Genomic DNA, 26130 nt, shown 5'->3' with positions numbered 1-26130 from the left:
AGTGATGCATGCAGTTATGTCAGCTGGACAGGAATTCAGGGGGGGCTCAAGCTCAAGGTCACCGCATGGAGATCAACATGCATGAGAAAGCCGATGGGAATAAGCAGCCGGGGGCGACAGTCATCACGGGAGACGGGGGCTGACTTGTCGTGCTTTCCGGGGAGTTGCAGCTGGATGCGACAGCGGTCTGCGGCTCGGATCTCCTCCTCCTTCTTGGCGATGAGCCGCTGGAGGCCGGACACCCAGTCCTGGGCTACGGTGGTGTTCACATTCTGCAGGGAGGGCAGGGGACAGGCCAGAGGTAGGCGCGGAGAACACGCGGAGAACACACGGAGAACACGCGCAGAACACTGATTCCCTGCTCAGGACGCTGAGAATGTGGAAGGACTAACTTTACTTGGCTGGTTGCCAATTGCGTGATTGACTAGTTCAATAACTGACCCATGTTGCTTAACTGACTCGTGTGACCCCAAGGGTTCCCTCACCTGGTACTTTCCTTTCAAGCTGCTGATCATGCTGGAGATCTGGTTGACAAGGCTGAGGTCATGCACCAAGTTCTGCAGGTCCTGGTACAGCTGCCCCGGACCCACATACAGCTTGTCTGGGAAGGAGGGCAAGGCAGACAGGTCAATGCAATGAAAAAATAGCCTTCTAGGTGCTGAATGAATACTCTCTGTCTGACAGAAGCCTGACTGAACCTGACACCGGTTCTTTACAAGGAGACCCGCTGACAGATTTTAAAGTCTTCCATGCACAAGATATAGCCAAGGATTGTCAGAAAATAGGGGCAATCGCATTTCTGAGGCATTTCTGAAGAGCTCCTGTGATAATCCGTCGCACAAATGCCATGAAGTCTTGGCTGGGCCTTTGAAACAGACCCCCAGTGTGAGAAAACAGAGAGGCGCCAGTCAAAGGCACCTCAGGCCCCCCCATGGGGGGGCAGGTCGCGGAAGGTGGGTGCTGAGGAAACCCACGTTTGCGGCTCGACTGCATAACCCCCCCCCCCCTCTGTGCCAGGGGGCTCTGCTCACGGGGGGAGGTGAGGCAGTTTTATGCCAGCGGGCATCTTTTCAGCGTTTCCCGAAAATCGCAACAAGAGCGAGCAGGAGCGGAGGTGGAGATCGAGTGCCACGGGACAAGCAGGCGGCTCGGAGATTCTCGTCCTTTATCAGCGAGAAATGGGATAGAATGGAAGGCACGTAAAAAAAAGGGCAGGGGGCGGGGGATTAGGGTGGGTCCTGTAGTTACTCACACCCAGTCCAATGCGTTCATGCCAACAGCAGGGAGGGAGTAATGGAGGCCTTCTCACCACCACCTAATGTCCCACCCCCCAACAAAGGCCCCCCAAAGCCTTAGGCACCAATGTGCCCTGCATGGTGACCGCCCCTCCCAGACAAAGAGGGCATTGTGGCCCCCTCTGATGGACTGTAGCACTGGAGTAGCACTCTGCTGGCTATGTGAGTGCCAGGGTGGGGGGTAGAGGGCCCCCCCCACAGAGCAGAGGCTGATAAACCACCCCACTCCATACCGGGGGGCCACCTTTGGTGGGGGAGAGTGCTCTCTGGCTGACTGAATCGTTGGCACCTGGATTCTGGGGACGCTATTGGCCAGTCTGAATGGTGACACTGCCAAGCCATGACAGGGCTCCAGTTGGCTGCATGCCAGTGGCTGATCACATGACCAGTCACACTGGAATTGCTCACCGCACATCATTACTTAAATTAAGAGACGGGATTGTACTCGGAGTCGCTAAGGTTCTGCTTTTCTCAGCCTAGGTCCAAACTCATACATCTACGGTCTACGGTGCTGGTGTGACCCGACGAGGGCTGGAAGCTGGCCAGTCAGCCACCTCGCTCAGTAGGAGGATGGCGGGACATTCAGTGCTGCCCTTTCATGGGGCCGTGGTTTGGCGCATGCCGCTTTAACAGCGGGACGTTCCCACATCAGCATTTCGTAACGGGACAATAGCTGCCCGCTGCTGGCTTGGGCGCCGCTGCCATGGTGACGGGCACAGCGTTCACCCAGCCAGTGAGTAGCTATTCCGAGAACCCCTTTGTTTCCATTAGTAGCAGTTCAGCAGGGAACATGCTGACAGGGAATGATTTATTTGAGGTTTCTGTTCACATTTGGGTGCTCGTATTTACAAATTTCCCATCTGAGCCGTCAGTGCCGCTTATAATTAAAAGATAATTTGGGGATTAATTACCGTCGCAAAGACCTATTGCTTCTGTGAGCCAGCTAGCAGCCGCGGGCAGCTGCCCAACGCCCATCTAGGACACGCTTCGCCTCGCAGTCATGGGAAAAGAGCCGGACTCAGAGGCTCCATGTCAGGCCAAGACAAACGCATGTTGCGGAGGAAGGTGTCAGAGTCACTTAGCTGCAGGACAGAGAGTGTGGAGCACGGACACTGCAAGCCGGTCACAGGGTGAACTGGGGGCCAGGATGCGAACATCACCCCCTTCTGGAAAAAGACGACTCATTAATTGGAGGCCGATGACACCGGACAGCTTTTGCCGAACGGGATTCCAGCATCTGGCGACTAACGGCATCGTGATCGGAAATGGGGATTTTGTGCCATCATTCCCATGGTGGGGGGGGGGGGGGGTTAGAAAGGTTAGGGAAAATCTATGGACAGGATCAGACACGTCCTGCTGAACCGACAAACGGCAAAAGTGCGGAGAGATGGAAAACCAAGCAGGGAGGCAGGCGTTCCGAGAGCCGCACGGAAACACGGGAATTTCCTTGTGCTGCAGCCAGTCTCGCCTCCAAAATGACTGGACCTTTCCAGCCAGCGTCGATGTGTTTTTGGACCTTTAGAAGCTCGCATGACAATCAGTGTCCATCCATCCGTCTATCCCTCCATCCATCCTCCTTCCAACTGCTTGTCCCGGTCAGGGTTACGGGGGGCCTGGAGCCTGGCAAAGGCAGCAGGGCACAGTGCCAGCGCGCCCCCCGGATGGGATGCCAGCAGACAATGAACAATGAGATGAATTCCTGTCTGCACACCCAAACTGTCAGTCAGTAATGCGACCTCCTCCTCCAGAACGTGGCTGCTTAGCACTGAGGTTTCGACACGCAGTGTGTGGGGCCCCAAATAGGCCAGGGTCGTTCAGAAAGGGTGTCGCGTGTCCTACCCTCCCAGTGACACCCCCCCCCCCCTACACTCTGAATGAGTCCCATTCCCCCATCCAGACAAGACCGTGGATCTGCAGAGGTGCCTCTGTATGAATGTATGTAGGAAAATAAATGAGACATGTGTAGTTATTCTGTGATTTGTCAAGCCAGTGACTGCTGACAACACAAACACAAACACACACACACACCCCTGAATTACTGTCTTTCTAGGGAATTCCCCTAGACTTCCATTTACCATAATTAATCTTAAATCCAAGTGACCAAAAAATAAATAAAAAATCAGTTTATAGTTTTGTTTTGTTTCTGAGTAACATCTGGAAGAACGGGGAGTTTTATGGGGTCATGCGCAATGTTTTTTTGGCTCTTTAATGCGCATTCTTTGTGGGGACGTTTTCTCAAAATTCTGCCACATAAATACAGCGAGACCTAGAGACGGCGCTGACAGATTCTCACTGGCTTATGTCAGCACTGCAAGTACCTGCCTCAGCTGCTGGGTCAGAGACAAGCCTCTCACCATCTGACTCAGGGCATCTCCGACGAGAGCCTCAGTGGAAAACAGGAAGCAGTCTTGCAACACAGTCTGCGAAGAGCACATCAGAACACTCCTAGTCTTACAATGAGTCATGCTGAAATAAGCCTGCATCCTGATTAGCTGTGACTATCAACCTCTGATGTGGAAAGTCCTGGTCATCCACAGCAACGTACTGCGGTGCTCGTCCGTACACTGGAAACTATATCTTCAAAGTCACTTATAAATTAACAAAATCCGCCACTTAACAAGACTAACAGGCTTAGATCTACCAGCATCAGATAAAAAGGCTTTTCCAGAAAAATCCAGCCGAAAACCTGGGTGGATAAGATACTCATCAGGAATTAGATTATTGAAGAATGCACTGTGAAGAATGCACTGCGAGGAATGCATTGCTCAGTCAAAAGAACCACAAATCCATAAAACACACACTGCAGAAATGCAAGACATTTAGAAAAGCTTCATTTTCTAAGCACCACTTAAAAGCCCTCTCCTGTTGACCAGGAAACAATGCATCTCCTCTCATAATGTTACACCAAACAACTCCCCGAGAAAATGCCAGCGTTCAAGGCTCACGTTTTACACTAAAAACAGCCACTGCATGACCCATGACCACAAATCATATGGCTTTCCCCAATATAGCCTTAAACTGTCCCGCTTGCCGGTCGAGGGAAACGCAGAGGAAAATTAAATCACAAGTCTGGTTCGCCAATCAGGTTTTTAAAGACACAGCTGTTTTAAAAGTCAGAGCACAGGCATGAAATACTGAAACACAGCCTGAAACGCCTTCCAGGGAGAACCAACTGCACGGTGTGTGGCTCAGGGGCTTAGCCTCTATGCCCGTGATCAGAAGGTCGAGCCGGGCCTCAGCAGAATAGTCATGTGCTTCATGGGAGCTGCTGTAGATGGCTGCCCATCTCTGCTATGCATACTCTCACCTGTCTGTGTGTCACAGAGAGCAAGATGCGGCAGGTGAAAAGAAGAGAACTTCCCCATGAAGTATTATTATTATTTGATATCCCATTAGGACCAAAAAACCATCTGTGCAAATGCTCAAATGAAAGATGAAACAAAAACGAGCAAACCCTTCTATGTGTGTATTAACTCCATCTGTGGTCTCTGCCTCAGGGGCCATCCGCCCCAAGGACGTGCATGTTCATCGGGGTACAGTGTGCAGCCCGTGCCTCTACAGCAGTGTGTCCCAACCCCGTCCTCAGGGACCTACAGACAGTCCACGTTTTCCTCCCAGCTCAGGAAGGGACCGGACTGCAAAACACTGCTCCAAAGTGCACCATTCATCTCCTACGGAATCGGGTCACTCAAAGCCTTGGCAACAGTTAATTTTCTCCAAAGGAGCTTGTGCAGCTCATAATTATACACACCCGTTAATCCTTATATTTTTTATTACTGGGGCAATTCCATAGCTCAACAGTAGGGGGTGCCATTGGGCGCCAGGACACTCCACTAACCCTTTCATTCCGCCCAGCTGTATACAAGTATACTCTAATCTTCAGAATCAAAATGTATTAGTTTCTCGAAAACAAATTTGGACTGTGGTCTCGCAGTGACACCTACTGGGCTTGGTGCTGATGACCAACTTCTCCACGGAGTGCGGCGGTGGTAAACGGCCGCTGTCCCCCACGTCCTCGCTGGAGCCGAACTCCACCACGTCCACTAAGCTCAGAGGTATGCTCCACTTCAGCAGGAACTTCTGCCAAGCGGGGGCACCAGCACTGCCGCTGTCCTGACTGCCCCTGCATGGCCACAAACACATGCCAAGGTCACTTCCCCAAAGTCAGACTGAGAGCCGCCGTCGCTTTCTCTGAAAACGGCCGAGGGATCACATCTGATCTGGGGTCAGTTTACCGGACATTGGCCGTGGCGCACATCAGCACGTCGTTAAGCAGGAAGACCCGTCTCTCCTTGGTCTTCACCACTTCCCCGCGGTCCCCATACACAGTCTCCACCATGTCATCGGAGCGGATCAGGTACCGGCTGCCAGACCTCAGGAGCTGGGGGGGGGGGGGGGGTCATTTACAGTCAAGTACTGGTGTAGTACATCGACTTATCAAAGTGCAAGAAAAAAAACTAGAAAGACCATTTGAAATAGAGGACATTTTTAATAAGCAAATTTTCAACTAACTCTGTTCATAGTTTTTTATTCGTTTGCATAGATTAATATTTCCATTACGAGGCAGTTTCCCGCCTAATGTCACTACGCCATCTACTGGCCAAACTCGAGATGGTTTCACACCCAACCCTCTGGCTGAGGAGCTCCCACCACAGTGCAGAAGGGGAAAGGGGCAGCTGGGATGGCAGCGCCAATAGGGTACTGGGTCACAAGTGGATGGGTTTCCGTGGAAACCGTGTCTTCAGGCACCGCCTGCATTTAGCCGCGTGGTGGGGGCCCTGCCCGGCTTTGGCTGCTGGCACGGCACCTTGTTGAGGTAGCGCTCGTTCATGGCCTTGGCGATGTGCCGGATCTCGCAGCGCTGGTCTGCCTCTCTTTTACGCTCGTTCAGCTTGTCGGACAGGGTCTCCAGCTCCGTCAGCGCCATCTGCAGGGGCAGGCGGTCCGCGTGGCCCACGGGGGTGTTCCTCAGCATGTCCTGAAATGGCGTGATGCAGAAGGATGGGGCATTTAGGGTACACTCCCGACCTCACCTGACCCAGGGGTCCCGCAGGTTACAACATGAAAGGGGCTCTGAATAACACACACACACACACACACACACTTCCATAGGCTTCATCATTTAAATACATTCTAACAGAACTGCCCACACAACAGATTTCCAGCTAGTCTGTGAGTGTAGAGCTCCCCCTGCTGGCCAATTCCACCTGGTCATCTGTTCCCAAATATCTGTATTATCCATCCATCCATCCATCCGTCTACCCAACTTATGTAACTGCTCATCTTATTCAGGATCATGGAGGGTCTGGAACCTATTCCGGAACCTACGGATGCGTCATTAGTATTACCTCATATTAGTTATACAAACTTCATGCATAATGTTAAAACAAAAGTGTTTTATTCAGTACAGAGGCCCTGTCGGGGGCGGGGCATGGGGACCGGAGGCGGGGCTCCGTCCTACCTGCAGCAGCAGTATAAACTGTGGGAACCTCTGTATGGGTTTCATCATCAGCCCGTAGAGGGTCACATGGTCACTGCTGCTGTCCTGGCTTTGCTGTGGGGACAGGTAGGGGGCGTGAGTGAGGTTCTGGGTGGTTTGAAAAAGCAACACGTGTTCATGGGTGTTTCTACACCAAGTTTTACACACTTTCATGACAGAAATGTCTGTGGGTGGATCGTCGACGCTACAGCCTGTCTTGTTATTTCAGTTGAGCTATTTCTCTCACCCCTGCCGAATTGACCAACCAGCCATCGCCACCCACGCCGAGTCCCCTCCTTACTCTGAGGAATTCGAGGAAGGGAGGTTTTGAGGCGCACGTTTTCTTAATCACGTCCATGGCCAGGCTGAAGTTGTTCACGTACTCGCTGTATGCATCCAGCACCATGGACTTGGAGAACTGAAGAAAGGTGACAGCACAGAACATCACAGGAGGACCCAGATCATGATGCTTCCAAGGTGACAAAGACCCAGCAGCTGAAACCCTGAATAGATCCCTTGACCGCTGGACACGGATTACCAGCACCTAAAGCTCAAAAAATGAGACAGACCCAAAACAACAAATCCAGGAAGTGGAAAAGGCGGGTCACTTCCTTTGTCAGGGGAGGTGAGTGTTGCTAAGCAACAGGCTACAAGGGTGGGGTACACCCTACTGCTGACCAATCGAGCGCTAGAAGGGAGGGAGACGGTGCCTTTGCCAAGATTTTACAGCTGAAACACCCACTTCTCATACCTGCAGGAAACCACTGGATTTCTTATTAACTTATTTTCTTTATTGACTGATTTATTTTGCTTAAAAATCCTGAGGGAGGAAGTTACCAGCATTCAAAGACTGCAGCAAATGATAAATGAAAAATATAAACTCTTTTCTCACTATTACAGTGCAACACAAAGCAGAGGAACATGTCAAGTGGAGATGTAGAACTTCCTCCAAGTTATTTCCTCACACAAGACGGGAAAATAACAATCAAACAAGAGAAATGTGAGTTTCTGTTCTGAAACGGAAAGTCACCCGAGGTCTCGTTCCACACTGCTTTAATCAGGCGGGCTAATGAAGCCACGTGTGCTCCCCCCCCCACATGCCAGGTCATCGCTTAGGACTCACGGAGGCCACGAAGACGTCGCCGATCATCTCGGAAGCATCCCACTCGGCCACGCGGCTGGCCAGGGCGATCTGGAACAGGGCGTGGCACTGCAGGATCTCCCGTACGCGGCAGAACGTCACCTTCAGCTTCCTATCGCTCAGCAACCGGGGCTCCATCTCTGACAGGGGCTTCTCATAATGCTGATTAGAGGAAATGTGACCCCACCCACTTGAGTCACATGATGACCACCGAGAAGTAATGCCCGCCCCCCCATTCATGCAGCCATAGCGCTAGAGCCCAGTCCCACAGGCCACTCTCTCCCAAAGATTTTTTCTTGTGACAAGATTGACTTCTTGCGCTTGAAATTCTAAGAGTGGTCACCAGGTGGCACCACTTGCAGTTTTATATTTGCTGACAAGGTTCAATGGTAGCACATGATGTGATCCATATTCTTAGAGACAAGCTGTAGTTAGTGAGCCTGTTACACATCCACAGTCATGCAGCAACAACACTTTCCTCAATGGTGGTGAAAGGGAAAACACAAAAAACAGGCATAACGTGTCACAATGCTTCTGAAACACTGAAGAGTAACACTGAAATGTCCCACACACCATCAATGACACTTTTACTGCACAACTACTGTAGTGCAAAAGAACCGTACCTCTAGAATTCGCTTAAGGGCGTCCAGGTAGTTCTTCTCGCTCTCCAATATCGACCCCAGAATGTGTCTCCTCACCATCTACCGACGAGCAGACACACGGATCACAAGTGTGAAGTGATCTATACCAGTTTACGCAATTCATGATGAAAGGTTTTAATATTTATATTTTTGACACAATGCAAGTGTTTGGGTTGTCTTGGGTTGAGGTGATGCCAACAAATGTGAGGTCGCTGTAAAGCCCAGGGCGACCTCTACACAGAACAACCGGTTTCACCACGATTGGATATACATTTCTTAACGTAGACAGCAGAGACTCATGTCTCCTACGGAGGACAAAAATGAACTGCTGAGTCTTAGGAGGACAGGACCACGGACAAAAACCATGAGAACCCAGTGACAGAGAGGCTGGTACCTGCTGTGGTGTGAGGCCTTGGGGAGCCGGGCATAGCTCAGGCTCCACGTTGAAGCACTCGACCTCGATGAAGAGGTCGCCCTCCTCTTCCAGATTGGCCGACTTGCGGTCTGGAGGGCAGAGCAGGGGCCGGCTTGATGGCATGGATGTCACAGCGGCACCGTCATGGCGGATGCGGGTAGGGGGTCCTTACCTTGGTGGAATGATTTGGTTTTAATGAAGGACCGGCCCTTCTTCACGGCCGCTTTTGTTTTCTCTAAGCCGTCTTTGGTTCCCTCTTTCGCCGCCTTGACCAGCTTCTGCATCTTTGGTCGCAGCCAGCGTGGGAACAGGAGAGAGACATACCACTTGACAAAATGGTCACCGCTCACGTTCGCTATGTGGGTCAAAGGTTACAGTCCGGGGCAACCGGCAGCACAACATGAGTCAGATGGCAGATCATGTAAATACAGAGCGCAGCGTAAGCTTTACTTCTAAGTTACTCCACTGCTCTGACTGAACCTATGCTTGCTCATAGTGCCTCGTTCAGTAAATGGCAGTTACTCAACGCCTAGGGAAAAATCCGTCGGCTGTCAGAGTTGGCCAAAGGGAGTGTCACATCACATCTGGGACAGAATTCTCAGCTCGGATAATGATAATGACTCTCTAGGAAGACAGGAGGCAGGCTTGCTGGTCCCACACAGCACTCTGTAATTTGCCCCAGAGTGACAAACAGGGGACACGTTCCAACCCTGCCTTTTATAGCCAATAGCAAGCCTGCAAATAGCCCTCCACCCCGCATCCGCGCCTGTCATTGACAGCCAGTGACAGGTCGCTGAGTGGCGCTCCGGCGGGGGCCAGCTGCCCCCTCACCTCCCGCCGGCAACACACCAAGCTGCATGTCTTTACTGCCGGAAACGGGAGGGACTGCGCCTCCCTGCAGCAACATGTTACAACAACACTCAAGTCTGAACATGGTCACACTATGGATACAAAAGATATGAAACACGAAAAACAAAGACTGATATTTAATGTAAATTCAGAGACCCCAGCCCAGTGCAGCTGGGGTTCTGAAAGTCAGTTAAGCCGGACCCAGCCGACAGAACGCCTTATGAATCAATATGATTAACATAACGAGGTCAGAAGTACAAAAATACAATGTAGAACCAACCAAACTTTGAACACACATAACTCATCATCTCCTCCCTCCCCCCCAATGACAGACTCAAAATAATCAGCGAGCATTAAAAGCGTCCCGTTATTGCTATATATTGATTTCTGTATCCAAGGTTATTATTAATTCATTAAAGTTCATGAATTTGTTCTGGACCTCCTGACTTTGAACAAAAATCTGATGCAGACCTTTAATCAAAAAGTTTGAGAACCCCTGCTGTACAGGATCAGCAGCATAAAAGATGGATGGATGGATGACGCATTTGCTTAAAAGAATACCTTGCACAGAACCTTGGATTTAACACAGTGCTACCTACTACTCCACTAGCCACCTGTGACCCTTCCAACATCTGCAGCAGCCGCCGCCGCAGCTGGCTCGCCATCGCCCTCTGCTGGGCTTTACCTTCCGCTCGTGCTTCTGCCTGATCTGCTGCAGCTCGACGGCCCCCACTGTATTTGCCATGAGATCTTTCATCTTTCGCTCATAGTGCTCTTTCAAGCGTGTCAGATCTTGGGAAAGCTGGGGGAGAGCAGAGCGGAGTTAGCCGGCACGGCTGTGTGGAGGTGGGGGGGGGGGGGAGGGAGGGGTGGTGAAACGTAGGTCCCAGATGGCTGTTGGTCCCCCGGGCATCTTGGGCACCCGGCAGAATTACGGCACCGGGACAGAGCCCTCGTAATCCTGCTGTGTAGAGCAGCATGCAACACGCAAGCCAAGCGTCCCAGTGGAGATGCCTATACTTCTCCATACCAAAAGTCGTGGAAGGCTGCTCAAAATCCAACTATGCTGGTGCACAGAGAAACGGCAGAGATCCAGAAGCTCAATGGGACCACTTTGAGATGAAGGGGAGAATTAGCCCAAGAAGGCCCCTCTAAGTACTGAAGCTTGCTAATGAAAGACTTCCATTAGTAATTATTTAGCCCAGAGTCTTGCCTACAGAGTTTTCATTTCAGTTAGCGATACCATGACTTTTGGAAGGACAGCATACACAGCAGGAGAGACTTTCCTCTATGAAAAACAGGATAAACATCTGCTCATCGCATTAAAACAGTCACCTACTACAATCCCTTTTTATCTGTGATTGTTCTAGCAACCGAGGTAGCTGGTAACTGCTTCTGTTTTGGTCTGAAACATTTTCCCAAACTAGGAGTGAAACGACTACAAACATGCGTTTTGCTCCGCGAGGGTCCACTGCGAAGAAAGGCGTCGGGGAGGCCATTCTCCCCCCGGCTCTCGCAGTCACTCTGCTCGTCATAGCTCTCGAACTCGCTGGAGCTCCAGCCATTGTCCAAGGAGCTCCCCTCCTCGCCGCGCTCCACATCATCGTAGATCATCTCGTCTGAGGGCAGTGCCGAGTATTAACACATTAGCATCACTGATCCACATGGGTTAGCACGTTAGCTTCACTGATCCACATGCGTTAGCACGTTAGCTTCACTGATCCACATGCGTTTGCACGTTAGCTTCACTGATCCACATGCGTTAGCACGTTAGCATCACTGATCCACATGCGTTAGCACGTTAGCATCACTGATCCACATGCGTTAGCATCACTCAGCTTGTCTGTCAGCTAAACTCTTACATCATCCAGTCAGGCTCAGTGCAGCTATACTTTGGTTATTTAGGTAAATGACACAACTATATAAAATACCGGACAACTGACAAACATGTACATGTGCATTAATACAGGCCCTAAGATATTTTCATTATACAATGCCAAGGGAGCGTTTTAATGCAGGATCGACTTCTATGGCAGTGACAGGCAGCTGGTAAATAACCCCATGGATCTATAAACTGGTCACATGGGCAGTTATGAACATGTGATGCTGACTGACAATGACACAGAGAAAACAGTGCTGGGCAAGATGCCAAAGGGTGAAAGCACGTAGAAAGACGGGCCTGCCATTAATTACGCTCAACACACCAGAATGAAACAGGCACCAGTAATTATGCGGAGGTTGTGGGGGGGGAAAAAAACACTCAAGCAAGTCAATGAAAATAACTACAGAAATACCAAATCAGCAAAATCTGTGAAACGGAGAAGTGACTTAATCTCAGAGTACAGCAGGACAGCAGATAGGAAAGAGGGCATGCGGACCGACCTGGCGTGGAGTCTGAGTTCTCTCTGGGCACATCGTCGTAAATGACTTCATCTGGGCCTGGAATACCCCCAGGGGGACATGTTAGGAGTTAAAACGCGAAAAAGGTCGAGCTCGACAGACCATCAGGGTGTAGCGATGTCGCCAGGACGCGGCTTCTCACAGGACGGAGAAGAGGAGGGCCTGGGGAATGCAGTTCCTCAAACATGAATGAGGAAGGAAGTGTCTGGGAATAAACTGGGGGGGGCGGGGTACCAAGCCAGGAGGTGACTTTCACAATGGGGTTAAACGCGTGGGGCGCTTTTACAAAATCTGAAATTATTCAAACAGCCCACTGCTTTCAAAAGCTCACACACGAGTGCCACAAACCCACAGGCTACGCGGCTCGACGTCACCGTGACACACTGAGACTGACACTGAGACTGACACTGAGACTGACACTGAGACTGACACTGAGACTGACACTTCTTACGAGCTCCAGCACCTACTTTCCATCCAGGCCGTGTTAGCAGGATCTGACACCCATTTAGAAAGTGCATCTTCTTCCTGGATGGCTGGGTACTCTTCACTGAAGACGCTTCGTAAGAGGAGACAAGCGACAGGAGCTCAAGTCATTCAAAAAAATTCAAGAATATCTGCTGTTAGGTGACTATTATGGCAGGTAACACACTCATTTGTGGGATGTGCGTGTGTCTATACTTCAGTTACATTGCTTACCTGTCAGATGAAATGTTGCCTGTCCCAACAACAGTGACTGTGGAGAGGAGGGAAGGGGGGAGGAGTCACACTTAAGTTAAAAAGGCACATCATAAAGGGCAAGAAGGACAGAGATGGCTGCATTAAAATGAAGATGTATCAATCTATCCACTGTGAAATGGGTACTGCACATTATCACCACCAGAGGGCAAGCATGAGACTGCAACTTGAGAAATGCGATTATGTCCATCTCTAGAAAAGTTAATGATTAAATGCTTTAAGATGCATAAAGGTACAAAGACACATTCATAATAAAATCCAATAAATGTCTGCAGGATATTTCCATGAGTACTATGGCACGTAAATATACACATTTCGACATTTCTTTGTAAGTACTGTAAACTTGCCACAGACCCCAGATCAGTTTCCAGGGTCCTTTTTATTACTTGTTTATTAGGAACCGACACAGCGGCATCTCCTCAGTTGTCCCTGTCATCCTAATGGCGACAGAAAAATTCACACCAATATCCCGACTGGACAGACCAATGTGATTCTCTCACTACTCCCACTGACCTCCTACGTGCTCAAAAAAAAAAAACACACCGTGAAGGTTTTCCTGTTTAACTGCCCTGGGAGGGACGTTCCTGAAAAAGTCCCCTAATAAACACCCTTCGGTAACAAAAAATGACCAGGAGCCGCACTGACGGTCCGGCTGGTGTTGCCTCACCAAAGTGGCAAGTTGTGCGCTGGAGATCGACTAAAGCAGAAAGGAAAGAAAACAGGAAAACCCTCACAGCCAAGACAGAGCGCCACAGAGCACCAAGCTGCACATCCGATTCCGCCCAGCCAGGGAAAAGCAGCCCTCTACTGGCACCCCAGTGCTCCTGGGTGGCAGGGGAAGAGCAGGGTGAGAGCGGGCATGACTCATCCCGCCTTACCGTCCTCGTCCGCGGAGAGGTGGCGAATGATGACGGGCGTGGTGTAGGCTGGCGTGATGACGGGCACGTTGGAGGGCACGGCGTAATCGCGGTGCGGGGGCACGGCGTAGCCGGGCGGTACCCACGGGCTGGGGGGGGCGTCGCTTGGGGACACAGCCTCCGTTTCCAGAGAGGGGGGCGAGGGTCGCTGCTGTAGGGGGGCGATGTCGATCACCGAGTACGGGTTCACCTTGCCCTGGGGGCCGGGGGCAGGGGTGACAGGGGGCGGGGCGATGTCCTTGGAGAAGCCATCACCCTCTGAGGGTAGGAAAGACTCATATCACCATCAAGAAATGCCTCAAGACCCATCTGTTCCAGGAACACCTCTACGTGCCTGATACCACTCCATGTTCCCTGAGTGCTCTTAATGCTGCACTATCTGCTCATTTGAATAGCAGTCTTATTAGGATCTTGCTTTGTTTGGGAGATGTTGTGTAGCTCCTGCTCTGGTACCGCTTACAATGTGCTATCTGTCCCGCTTGCAAGTTATTTTGGACAAAAGCGTCTGATAAATAAAATAAATGTAAATGTCAACCATTTTTGCTGAGCAAGCTTTCGTCAGAAGCCTGACTTTGACACAACATCTCGATACTCCTCAATGCTGTCATCATACGGACCTTTGGGTGCTCATAACGATGGTTAGTGTGCAGAGGACCAGGCGGCCTGTTTCTAAGGCAAACCCCCTGCCGCTGAAACAGCACCACAATCAATTCACTTATGGCAACATTAACTGGCAGTTTGTGAATAATTATCAAGGATAACTGACGTCAAAAGGAAAGAAAAATGATCAGTGTGCATCCTCCACCAACCTTTAAGGCTAATGTCGGCGCTAGAAGCAGTGGTGCCCTCTAGTGGTGGAAGCAAGTCATTCTCTTTGACAGCTTGCTTTGGTAGCTGCTCGTTGGCACCTGCTGCTGGTGCCGTACCGGCATAGTCGGGGGTCGGAGGGGGCGGAGGGGCCGGTGCCGATCTGTCAGCTTCAGGGACCTCGTCTCCGCTGTCATCAAACTCAAACTGCTCCCCCTCATCCTCGTCGGTGAAGGGCGGGCCCACATCCAGCACTAGAGACAGACATTTCAGTTATGCACACTTTTATAAACATAACACCCAGCTGCACGTCCTTACAAAGCCCATAAAAGGTCAAAGGTTAAACTAGCAAAGCCCAGAGGACTCGTTTAAGTGCCAGCTCTCCATAGTCACGTGTTTACGCCACAAGCAAAATGTGCTACAGCTGCAAACAGCCAGAGAGGTCCAAGGAAGAGCGTCCTGGACCGCACACATCCAACACACATGGTCCGGTGGTCTATTTTAGAAGACAAATCACGTGGCTGTAGCTCTTGGTGTGGTCCACCCACCCAAGTCTGTCATTATAACAGAGGACTTAGCAGAGACCCTGCAGGCGGACTGGACCCCACCCGCAGAACCGAGGCTTGCCGACTGAGACACTAAGACCTACACTGACACCATTCGGGATTGATGGAACCAAACAAAAGTCCAGCAACTGAAGATCGGGTACCTAAAGAAATCATGTGATATAATGTGAGAGATGAAGAAAAGGCCTGTCTTCCCCATGAGAGGTAGGCCCTCCTACCACATACAAAGAACACCACCCATGGAATCAGTAAAATGTACGCGGCAAGCCACATGTATGTCTCGTTAAGGACACAGGACCTTAAAACCACCTGAGGGGTGATATTAAGTTCTCAGCCAGCTTCTCAACAGGGGCCAACGAGGAATGATTAACTCTGGTACACAAAGGAAACAACTTGCGGAAAAACAAACGCGTTTCCATGCTGAGATTCGACAAGCAGGAAATGGGAAGATGGCGAGTGACCATGAATACATCAAAGCTCCATGTTAATCCCATTCCTCAGAGGGCCTGGTGGGGAACCGTCAGGGTCAGGTTACATTCATAAGTGAGCGAGCTTGAATCTCATTCCTGTCCCACCAAAGCCCACACACTGCCTGATTTCTGAAGAGACTTTTCTTTGAAGAGACATCAGACTCTAGAATTTTGTCCCTCATTCTGGATACGTTATAAGCCGTTAGCCCATCTTATGGTTTTTTTTAACTATAAGATTTTTACCCAAAGCGACATACAGTCAAGAGAGCAAAATAAACCAGTCCCTGAAGCACTGAGGGCTAAGAACCTTGCTCAAAGGTCCACCTATAAAATCACTCAACCGACCAGAGGATTTGAACCAGCGACCCTCTGATCGCAGGTACGAGCCATACACATATGCAAAGATTCAAATCTCCTAAAGTGAAAGAACGCCTGTGATGGATGCTGGCCGACGACAGCCGCTTTCCACACTACGATGGCTCCCTGGCATAGGGCAGCCCACTTTGTGACTCACTCTACAGGAACACACAAAGGAATTCTCCCCATTCAGGCTTGCGGTGCTTCCGGAAGCTAAAGCAGCTGACCTGGCTCAATGAGGCCACGCTGCCCGCCAGCAAGCCCAGGAGAACGTTCATGGTACAATGCTCTGATTGGATGAATATTATCTCTGGAAATGTCAAGCATGGAAAGGGCATATTCCTGGCCCTGAACATTCCAGAGATTCCTCACTCTGACCACAAAGAAGAGAAACTGACTGGTATCACAAGACAGCCTTCTGGAAAATGAATCATAACACGGCGAGCCCTGAAAATTCACTCTCCCACCCATTTTTGAATCTAATTGCACAATACAATGTTCAGATTACTAGGGAACAGTCCTTAAGGGTCACATGACATCTGTTAAGAAACATCTACAACTAATGATACATCAAAAGTCAAACAAAAATGGGAGAAATCAGGCAGTGGGTGGGATTGTAGCGAGCTATCAATCACCGGTATAACCCCTCCCATTGGCTAGAAGCGGCCAGCGATGACACAGGCAGATTGTTCCGCCGGATCACTCATGCACTCCACTCCCCCCCCCCCCCCCACAGCCCGGCAATCCTTATGAAGAAGCATAACGGTTTTTGGAAGGTTCCCTCCCTAGGAAAAAAGCGGAAAGCAGACACCTGTCACAGCCTCAAACTGAGTTGCGGTGTCAGGGGATGTCAGCGCAACACGATCCGTATCACAGGCCACTGCTGATGTTAAATTCTTGCTGTCGATCAAGCGACGCCAGGGCAGAGACATCCTGACACCTCTTAAAACGGACAATCGCAGTGAAGGGCCCCCACTCCCAGTCCAGAGGAAGTCTGTCCTGTAACGCAGTGGATTCCTGAGGGGTCCCTGAGGCCTGGTTAGAGGAACACTGCTGTAGCGGACATGGCTACATAGTTTCCATACTGGAGGGGTCTGCGTGGGCCCTCTGAACTGCCCGGGAAGTCTTAAGGATACAGTGACTGGAAAACTATCAGCCAGCACCCATGCAGTGCCAAGAGGGTGATTAGCACACGAATACGAGCCCCCGCATCTTCATCTTGCAGCCTGACTTTGACCCATTTTAAGGTCCACCAGTTCCTAATATAATTGTGGGGGGCGGGGGGGGGAATCACAGTCAGTCCGCCCCAACACACCACACCAGCTCTCCCAGCATGCTGCACAGTGATACAGCCCCAGCCTGCTTGACTATTGTTGATTCATTGCCACAATGCATGTTCTGTTTGCCTGCCCCCGTACACCCCCCCCCCCCTTTAAGCCAGACAGGGGGGGGGGGTATCTCTGTGCAAAAGCCACAGGCACTGCAGTGCTCACCGGCAAGCAGTCCTGTTCTTTCTGCCTGGGGTGCTGTTTTATGCCACACCCTCTCTTCACTAACCACACAGGCCTCTACAATCAAAAGACCACACCAACCCCCCCCGTCCCCCCCAATTCAACCCCGGGCAGACAGAAGAGGCCCAGCCAGAAATAGATGGGACTGCGGTTGACATTACTCTCAGGGGGGGGTGGCGGGAACTCTTCCACATCCATGATGAGGTTTCACCGTGCTGCAAAGGCTCGCTCAACAGCCTGGGGACGATCCTGCAGCCCCACGCATGTCCCTGCGAGAAGGAGGGGGGAGAAAAGCAAGCAAATTAACGCATAAGAATAAAAAAGCGCGGCACACTAGACAATGCCAGTGTGCAGGTCACATGACACCGAGCATCTCGAGCACTGCAGGGGAGCTCATTTGGCTGCCATTGGACACACGCCGGTGGGAGCGGGGGGGCAGCCCTATTGTGTTCCAGCTGTTTGTCAGTGTAACTGGCAGCCCTTAGTTGCGGCCAATCGAATCTGGGCAGACAAAAGGCAGAGCTGCAGCCCGTCAGTCCCGGAGACAAACGAGGCACTCGGTATGGAAAACAAACAACTGACCGAACAAAACGAAACCAAGAAGCACACTGATCCGCAGGTGGAGCTTTTGCCTTTGCGCCTTGTCCAGAGCAAATCGGGCAGCGTCGGGGCTCAGTCCTGCAGTCACACACACATCAGCTCACAGCATTAACCACAAGCCATGGCATCTATTTTTCCCCATCACTCTTAGCTACCAACATCCTTTCCTTGACTTCCATCCTTTCCTTGACTTCCATCCTTTCCTTGACTTCCATCCTTTCCTTGACTTCCATCCTTTCCTTAACTTGCACTGACATCCCATGCAAGGTTTACCCCAGCCTTGTGCCCTGTGCTGCCCCCGGTGACCCTGCTGACAGGAGACTGATGGATGGATGGCTAGAAGCTGACACTGCCCACATCCTGAAACACCCTAAAAAGGTTTTCTCCTCATCGTCACACTTCTGCCAAGGTTGTGACACAACAGATAGAGACCTCAAGATTACAGTGCACCTACACTGGCCGTATCTGATCAGCCACTACGGCTGAGAGCCGCTTCCATAATATGGATGCTGTGAGAAACCCCAACTGTGCAGAAGAAGTGGGAAAGACCGTCGCATTTTTTCGGAGTGTTTCATCGCACCCCGCAGCGGGTCTGCTCTAACCACAAGGAGCACGCCTTAGCCATAACACGCTGTGTTCTTCATGAGGGTGACGGAATTTCTCATGCTACAGCGACAAAGGAAATGCTGAAACACAAGAGAGTAAACATCTGGCTCGGGCAAAAGCCACCCGTGGGCACAGGGGCAGGACGACAGGCGGCCATGACTGGGATCTGGCGTTTTCCCGTGTAAAACAGGATCGGGGAACGAAGCTGACGGCTCCAGCCAGGAACTGGAACGACCGCGATGAACACCCCGCCGGCGGGCATTGTGAAGGCTGTCAGCAGGCACAATGGGAGGAAGCCGGGGGGAGGATCTTATGGCAAGTTACGGTGACCAGCTGATATCAGCACCAGGCATCCAGGGAGCTGGTCAAAGCTGAGGCCACTGCAAGGCATTATGCCAGAGAGGCAGGACCATTCCCCTCCCCTCTAGGCTATATCTGGGTCTGAGCGAAACACAGAAAAAAAGAGGGGGGGAAAAAAAGACAGACACACACACACACACACACACACACACACACACACAAGAGACAGAGAGCAAGGCCGAGAGAAAGAAGGCCTTTAAAAACGGAGAAAGAATCTTCTTCGATCCAACAGTGAGGGCACTCAGCTGAGGCAAAAAGCCAAGATCCAGCGCTGACCAACCCCCCCAAGGCAGTCATGCTTATAAGTTCTTTAGTCACAGGGATAAAACAATACCAGGCACTGCCTGTGCTATGTCACCCTATACGGCGGGCAGGCCGGCAGGACTCGCACCCGCACCCGCCGAGAAACACCTCTCACGTGTGCTGTGATGATTAAAGGACACTCGCAGGCTGACTGTAGCAGGTTCACGTTCCGGGTTCGGTGACCTCTGCCCGGCGCGCTGCGAGAAAAAGTGTCGTCGTGCACGTAAACCGAAAACCATGCAGTCTAGTGACCTCCAGGGGGCGCCTATCAAAGCGTGAGCCGACACCACGGGATACCACAAAATGCACAGAACCCCCTCCCACCCAACCTCAAGGGCCTGAGGGCTGAGCCACCGCTTGGCCCGGACATGCTGGTACAGCTCTCCAGCACCGCAGGAAGCACTTACGTGTTTTGTGGCTGTAGCTCCTGATCCGGACTCGAAAAAATGGGAAACTCTGCGATCAGCTCTACCAATTCACACCTGTGTGACATTCTCCATCCAACAACTCAACCCCCACATCGGCTGAAATTCAACCAGGCCATTTTCTACATCTACCTCAAAGTACCAAAATAGCAGGACAGGAGTGTCAGCACTCCACCCCCTCACTCCCCCCCCCAAGTTTTTGCTACATCATAAGAGTAGCAGTTCAGTCATGTTTCAGAAGCATTGTGTAACAGACCCACCCATGCACTAGACAGCAATGCCCAGCGTACACGTGTCAGGGCCATGAATTATGAGGACGATGTCACACTGAGCAGAGAACAGATTTTTAAGAGTTCAAACGCCCATATCTGGGGATTCAAGTGCATTGATATAGAAGGAAATAATCACGGTCACATAAATAACAGCAATTAGCGCTACCCCTGTGCAAGGCTGAAGACGTGTGTGTCTCTGGCGAAGGCCAAAGTTTGATTTAGGGAGAACAAATCCACATTAATGAGCACTTCAAGAAATTTATGAGGTCGCCCGTCTCCTCACCCCTGTCCCAACTGCGAAAGACTTCAGCACTCTGGCAATGAGCATGAGGCCGCAACCAATGCTAATGGATGCAAAACCGATGCAAACCGCCTAGCATCCATCGATGCGACACAGCCCTTCTCCGAGTTCTCAGGGCTCACAAGGCCCCTGCATGCACTCGCCGTGCCACAAGGTCGGCACACAGTGAGGCAATCAACGAGCGGGGTTAAAAAATAAAAAAAAGTTCTGGCCGGACAGGAAGTGATGTAATTTGAATGAGAGCGGCTGGAGACCAGCTACTCTGGGAGCAGAGTGATCCCCTGCTCAGGCTTCTGGGTCCATACTTAACCCCAACCCCCCCCAGGCAGCCTGCCACTCAGGCGCTCACAGCTAATTATGGGTGTGGGAGTGAAAACTCCTTCAGCTGCACTTCCTGAGGGAAGGTCCTCTTCGTTAATGCCCCCCTGTGCCCCCCAACTGCAGGACGGACTGAGCAGCACTCTCCATATTACACATTACCAGGGCCACCAAAGGCAAAAGCATCCAATCAGAGACACGATTTGGGATTAATGGCACAAGTTTCCAGCATTACCATGCTGGAACCCCTCCAGCATACCCAGCACGAGTGTGAGTAAACCCTGACTCAGCTCAAGAACCTCCACACAAGTAAGGTCTTGCTCCTTCGTAAAAAGGACAAACCATTAGCACATCTATCCAAAATCCTCAAAGGATCCAAACAGAAGATGGGTGTGATAGCACGTGTCACATCACCATGAGGCAGAATCCTCAGAGAGGTGAGGACACACGACTGAAGAACGGACGCAATGGAGGACAAGAAAAAAACAGCATAGCAGGCCTGAAAGAGAGCAGCACGGGCGACAAAAACCATGGCCGCCGTATGACCCAAGTGGAGGTCCAGCCCACTCAGCCCGTTACCCGAGCCAAGAAAATCCACGGCATCATCAGAATGCTATTTTCTGTGTGCCCGGTGGCTCTCGAGAGCCCAAAGGGGTCTTTGTAAACAGCCCATCTAATGACTTTCAGGCATTCCGATCCTGACGCCTCTGCAGAAAGCAGATGATGGTGGCTGGCACACCAGGCGAATGCAAGGCTGCCGACATTCCAAGAGGCACACATTGCTACAGAAAGTTAACCTGATAGAGAAGGTAAACATATAAGAAGCATTAATTCTACATAGGCTAGAATCATCACTGACCTTTAATTGGTACCCCAACATTCAGAATTAACATTAAGACACATAAGGCATTTTCAGGGCCTCACACACATCCTGAAATTCACAGACACGGGGCAACAGCAAAAGATGAACAAGTGCTTGATTTCTTCCACGCCACAGCAACAGCAAAGTAAATCCTGTTCCAAATTAATCTGTAAATCTTCCACATCCAGGGCTGCCTGCCGGCATGATTGTCCCCCCTCTCATCTGCACCTTCAGTTTGTGCAGGGAGATGTAAAGTCTTTGTCAAAGTTGTTGTGCAAATAAATACCGGTAAAATTCTCATACCATAAACCATATTCCATGAACTCCAGAGCTGGACTGAAAAATCAATGATTATTCTGTGCACAAATTACATAAAAGGTATCGGACTCGACAATCAGGATGCAGCACAACTGTAAAGTCCACAATAAATCACAGATTTCTGTGATCTCCCATGTTTGAGACGTGTTTCCATCACTGATCTACCTGCTTTATAAAAGGAAAGGCCCCACCGCGGCCAGACGAGAAGGCAGAAATTGACATGATATCAAAGAGCACACGAAGGTCAGCAGAAAGAGCATCAACGGGTCGCAGAAGTGAAACACGATTTCCCCAGACCACTTTCTGCTTGGTTTTACTTAGGACAGAAAATAGCTAATTCTCATGCAATATCACATGGCACATGCACATAAGATAATTCAAAAGTGATGTGTTTGCCTTACACATAGCATATTTTTACTACTGATCATTTCTGCTGAAGCAAATTTGGTACTAAGTGGAAAATAAAGTAAATCTAGCACTTTCCATAGAAGAAGGAGAAGCCATCTATGTCAGCAACCCAGCACATTAAACAAAGACCCTACAAACTGGAAGAAAACATGGCTTCTTGCATCTGAAAAGGTAGCAGTTTGTCAAGCAAACGAAGCACAGCCGCGCTGACGGGCCCCCTGCTCCCGGACCCCCTGCTCCCAGGCCCCTGCTCCCGGATGCATGGATGCAAAGGGGACTGCACAGGTATGCAGCCACACAAAGGAGGGGGAGTTAGTTCTATGCTCCCTGTCATTTTAACACCCATCCCTGAAACACATCACCCCCCACCCCACAGTGCCCAAAGACAACTCTCTCCCCCCCCGCACACCACACCACACCACAGGACACAAGTCTCAGAAGCGAGTGGACTTCATTCCAGAAAAGCATTCGCCTTGCTTCTGCTCCTTAAAGCAAGTGTTTCCATCATTTCCTCTGAGCCATGCCTCCCACGGCATGCCTGTTTAACTTCATTTATGGTTCTGCATGGAACGAGTGCATTTCAGTAAACTGCTAGAGAGGGAAACAGAGCTACATTTCAGTGGACAAACACCAACATTATTTATATGAGCATAGTATGTACAACAAATTCCTTAATCCATTCTTAAGTGGGTTAGATCAAAATGCAACAGAATTTAGGTACTTGGAATGTTAACTAGAGGTTTTGTACAAAAACCAGCTCCTGGGTCTATGATGCATGTGTCAACACAACCAAAGTTCAAAATGTATGCTTAGAAACACTACTGGTGGAATGTTAAGGATTTCCAGGCGCAGTCTTTGGCTGTGCTGAAAATCCATGCAAAAAATCCACTCTTATCTGCCCACTGCCATATCTACTTTCCCACACGAATGAATTTATTCATTTGAATTTACAAAATTTATTTTATTTTATTCAGGCAGTCGTGATGGCGAAAAGCTGCATATGTCTGTGAACGGAGGGGGCAGTGTCATCACGAGCATTCCCGCAATGTGTTATAGAAGGGTTACCTTGATTTCAAGTACTATGCAAATAAAGCAGACACGTGGTGTGTGCATTCGCAAATGCAGAGCCAAAGTGCCCATTTCCAGTTTGAATACATGACATTACACCCCTGTAGACTCTTACGTTCCCCACACCCGTACGGTCAGTTTCCTCGCATGTCAGTAATATTGTACACACCCACAGGGTACTACTCCAGTACTCAAAGGGGAGATATTACTGGGTACGGTTTGCCAGTTATATGAGCTGCAGATAACCAGTTAAACTGCCGAGGGAACCCTGTCAAGGAGGGGGGGGGGGGTTTGTGGGAAAATCATACGTGAATTGTAACATCCTTTGCGGTAGGCAAATAAATGCACAAATGCAAAATGTAATTCGTTCTAGGATGCTTAAATGTAAACCTTAAAAGGGGTTTAGATCATAGTTTCCCAAGGCCGAAAGATGGTCGACGTCGTTAAATTATTATTTGCCAGTTGGCAACAAGAGAAATTCAATCGAATTTATTACTTCACCCAAATCTTTTAGCTGCAAATCTGAAAACTGCGGCTATAGCAAACGTAGGGACAGGTTTTTCATACAAAAACTTTTTTTGTTTTCAGTTGAGATATCTCAAGCTGAAGGTCTAGTGTGGATAGACAAAACGTATAAAAATACTGTTACAACATAATTTACAGCAGTAGAAGAACGCAAAGCTACACCACGAAACACAATCTCTCGGACTCTGCGGGAAATAACACAGAACTTTTCAGCGTCACTCTATTATAACTCTTTCACGTCGACAATGATTAAATTACTTAAAGGAAAATTCAGAGCGCTCACCGTTTCTAAGACTGGTTTAAGGCTGTTGTAGTTTGGCGGCTTCTTTCGAAAGTTATTTAATGTCAAAATGAATACGCGGTGACTCCTTCATCAGTCGCATTCCCCGATTATTTTTTGTTACATTTTCCTCCGCCTTTCCAATGCAAACTGGCTCCAAATGTAACCTCGCCCAACTTGCAACGCCATTGGAGCACATTCCCAGGGCTGAGCTCTTATTGGCCAACGGAAACATCAATCACCCGATGTTCGGCCTCGCGCTCCTCTTCCAGCCCGGTCTGAGCGCGGCGTTCCAGAGCGCCCCACGTGATCCGTGAGGTGGCTCGTCTTCGAACAGCTGTACAATTATGGAAACTGAGTCTGCCAGCCAGCGATGCGAATCCAGGCCGCGGTGACTGCGCGTACCATCGCCACGTTGAAACGTGCGTGCTGGAAGACGGCAGGAAGGCCACACATGTCTGCGTATTATAGAATGCAACATTTCAAGAGGCAAGCAGTAACCTTTGCACGAAAAGGAAAATGGGGATGCAGTTAAAATGGAATACACTGCCTTTGGGAAAAAAGTAGGAAGGTAATTAAGGCAAGTTTTAGAAGATAGAGTCTGTCTTAAACATTTTCATGCTCAATCACACGTTCCCCAAATAGTGGATATGTCAGGATGTTTATGGTCCCAAGACAAAACTGTGTAATTTTGGTTATTAATGAGTACTTTTGGTGTTTTGCATGACACGTCAGTCAGGGAGAAACACAGTTAGGTGACATAAATATCGCCGGAGAAAGAAAAAAAAAACACTTGTTGACGTGACCTGGCTTCATGCAGCGAAAGGTTACCCCATTCGACAAAACATACATTGAGGATGTAGCTTCAGCCAAAATGATAGCAAATAGCACATGAGATATTTTATCAGTTACATTTTAGCTTTATCGGCGACAACACACAGATCAGAATCAGCTTTATTCGCCAAGTGTGCTGGGGCACGCAAGGAATTTGGTTCCGGCTGCTAGAGACTCCCTAGTACGGAGACAATAAATGACACTGTACAAACAATAAATAAAACTGGAAATACACTAGAATCCCTTTAAATAAATACACAGAGAAAGAGCTGGACTTAATTCTTTAACAAATACCCCTTAATAAGTAATGGCTTCTTCACAATCAATATATTAGCAATAAGCAGCTAACTTCGTGCTGTCGAAAATGTAAAACATTCACTTTATACTTTCTGGTTGGTGTGACCATTCAGTGACTAATCCCTTTAAATCTTTATATCAGGATAGTACCCTATATATAGTACTTGTAATTACCTGGAAGTTTTAGTAATGTTGTCATTTTTAGAAAATAGTGGAAAACGTCAAATTTCACACACACAAAACCAGAGTAGAGACTAGGAATCTTGGAGGTACGAGGCCACTAGGCGATGAGCAACTAAGTGACTAGCATGCCCCCTGGTGGATACATAGTGCCGTCGCGCCTTACGAAAAGTTAAATATTCATATTAAAAAACAAACGTGTCCTTTAGAAATGTGAAACGTTCACAGGTGTACATAACTAAGATGATTTTTTATATTACATATAAAAAGAATGATAAGTGTATTCCCTTCAAAATTTTGACATAAATTTGTCACAGTCACATTTTTTAAACTACACGCTGACAATGCAAAGCTGCATTTACTGCACCGAGTCGTATTTATTACCGTGTGGGGGTTACTGCACTCAGGGCAGCAGTTACCAAGCCTCATATTAATGGTATTTCGTTAATGGACACTCAGACGGCTTCCAGTTACCTGTTGCCACATTTGCACTGAGAACTGAGAAATAATTGCGAGCTTGTACTGCATAAGCGGTTATGGACGACTGCTCGAATGATGGAATGGGCACAATGAAAGTCTGGGGACACCTG

General features: G+C 49.6%; 1 protein-coding gene across 4 annotated transcripts in view; it reads right to left on the bottom strand.

Moving 5' to 3' along the window:
- The window catches only part of arhgef10 (Rho guanine nucleotide exchange factor (GEF) 10), a 46323-nt gene extending 21939 nt beyond the window's left edge, over positions 1 to 24384 (bottom strand). For 2 of the 4 annotated variants that reach the window (XM_023807780.2, XM_023807788.2), the window contains exons 1-20: positions 24233 to 24384; positions 17745 to 17852; positions 14682 to 14933; positions 13834 to 14130; positions 12917 to 12953; positions 12688 to 12776; positions 12203 to 12259; positions 11267 to 11439; positions 10506 to 10622; positions 9144 to 9255; positions 8951 to 9060; positions 8539 to 8616; positions 7898 to 8077; positions 7076 to 7192; positions 6757 to 6849; positions 6103 to 6273; positions 5531 to 5676; positions 5240 to 5418; positions 486 to 601; positions 145 to 272 (exon numbers count right to left, since the gene is read on the bottom strand). In XM_023807780.2, coding sequence (XP_023663548.2) covers positions 145 to 272; positions 486 to 601; positions 5240 to 5418; positions 5531 to 5676; positions 6103 to 6273; positions 6757 to 6849; positions 7076 to 7192; positions 7898 to 8077; positions 8539 to 8616; positions 8951 to 9060; positions 9144 to 9255; positions 10506 to 10622; positions 11267 to 11439; positions 12203 to 12259; positions 12688 to 12776; positions 12917 to 12953; positions 13834 to 14130; positions 14682 to 14933; positions 17745 to 17781 — 2489 coding nt within the window. In that variant the 5' untranslated portion in view covers positions 17782 to 17852; positions 24233 to 24384. The remainder of the gene's footprint in view (positions 1 to 144; positions 273 to 485; positions 602 to 5239; positions 5419 to 5530; positions 5677 to 6102; positions 6274 to 6756; positions 6850 to 7075; positions 7193 to 7897; positions 8078 to 8538; positions 8617 to 8950; positions 9061 to 9143; positions 9256 to 10505; positions 10623 to 11266; positions 11440 to 12202; positions 12260 to 12687; positions 12777 to 12916; positions 12954 to 13833; positions 14131 to 14681; positions 14934 to 17744; positions 17853 to 24232) is intronic. The other 2 variants (XM_023807800.2, XM_023807811.2) reach the window with 1 other exon arrangement.
- Between the last annotated feature and the right edge of the window lie 1746 nt (positions 24385 to 26130).

The sequence above is a fragment of the Paramormyrops kingsleyae genome, chromosome 14 (genome assembly GCF_048594095.1).
Source record: "Paramormyrops kingsleyae isolate MSU_618 chromosome 14, PKINGS_0.4, whole genome shotgun sequence".
In the NCBI taxonomy this organism is placed as follows: Eukaryota; Metazoa; Chordata; class Actinopteri; order Osteoglossiformes; family Mormyridae; genus Paramormyrops; species Paramormyrops kingsleyae.
The sequence above is the reverse complement of the archived record's forward strand: the minus strand, read 5'-3'. Positions and strand labels throughout refer to the sequence as shown.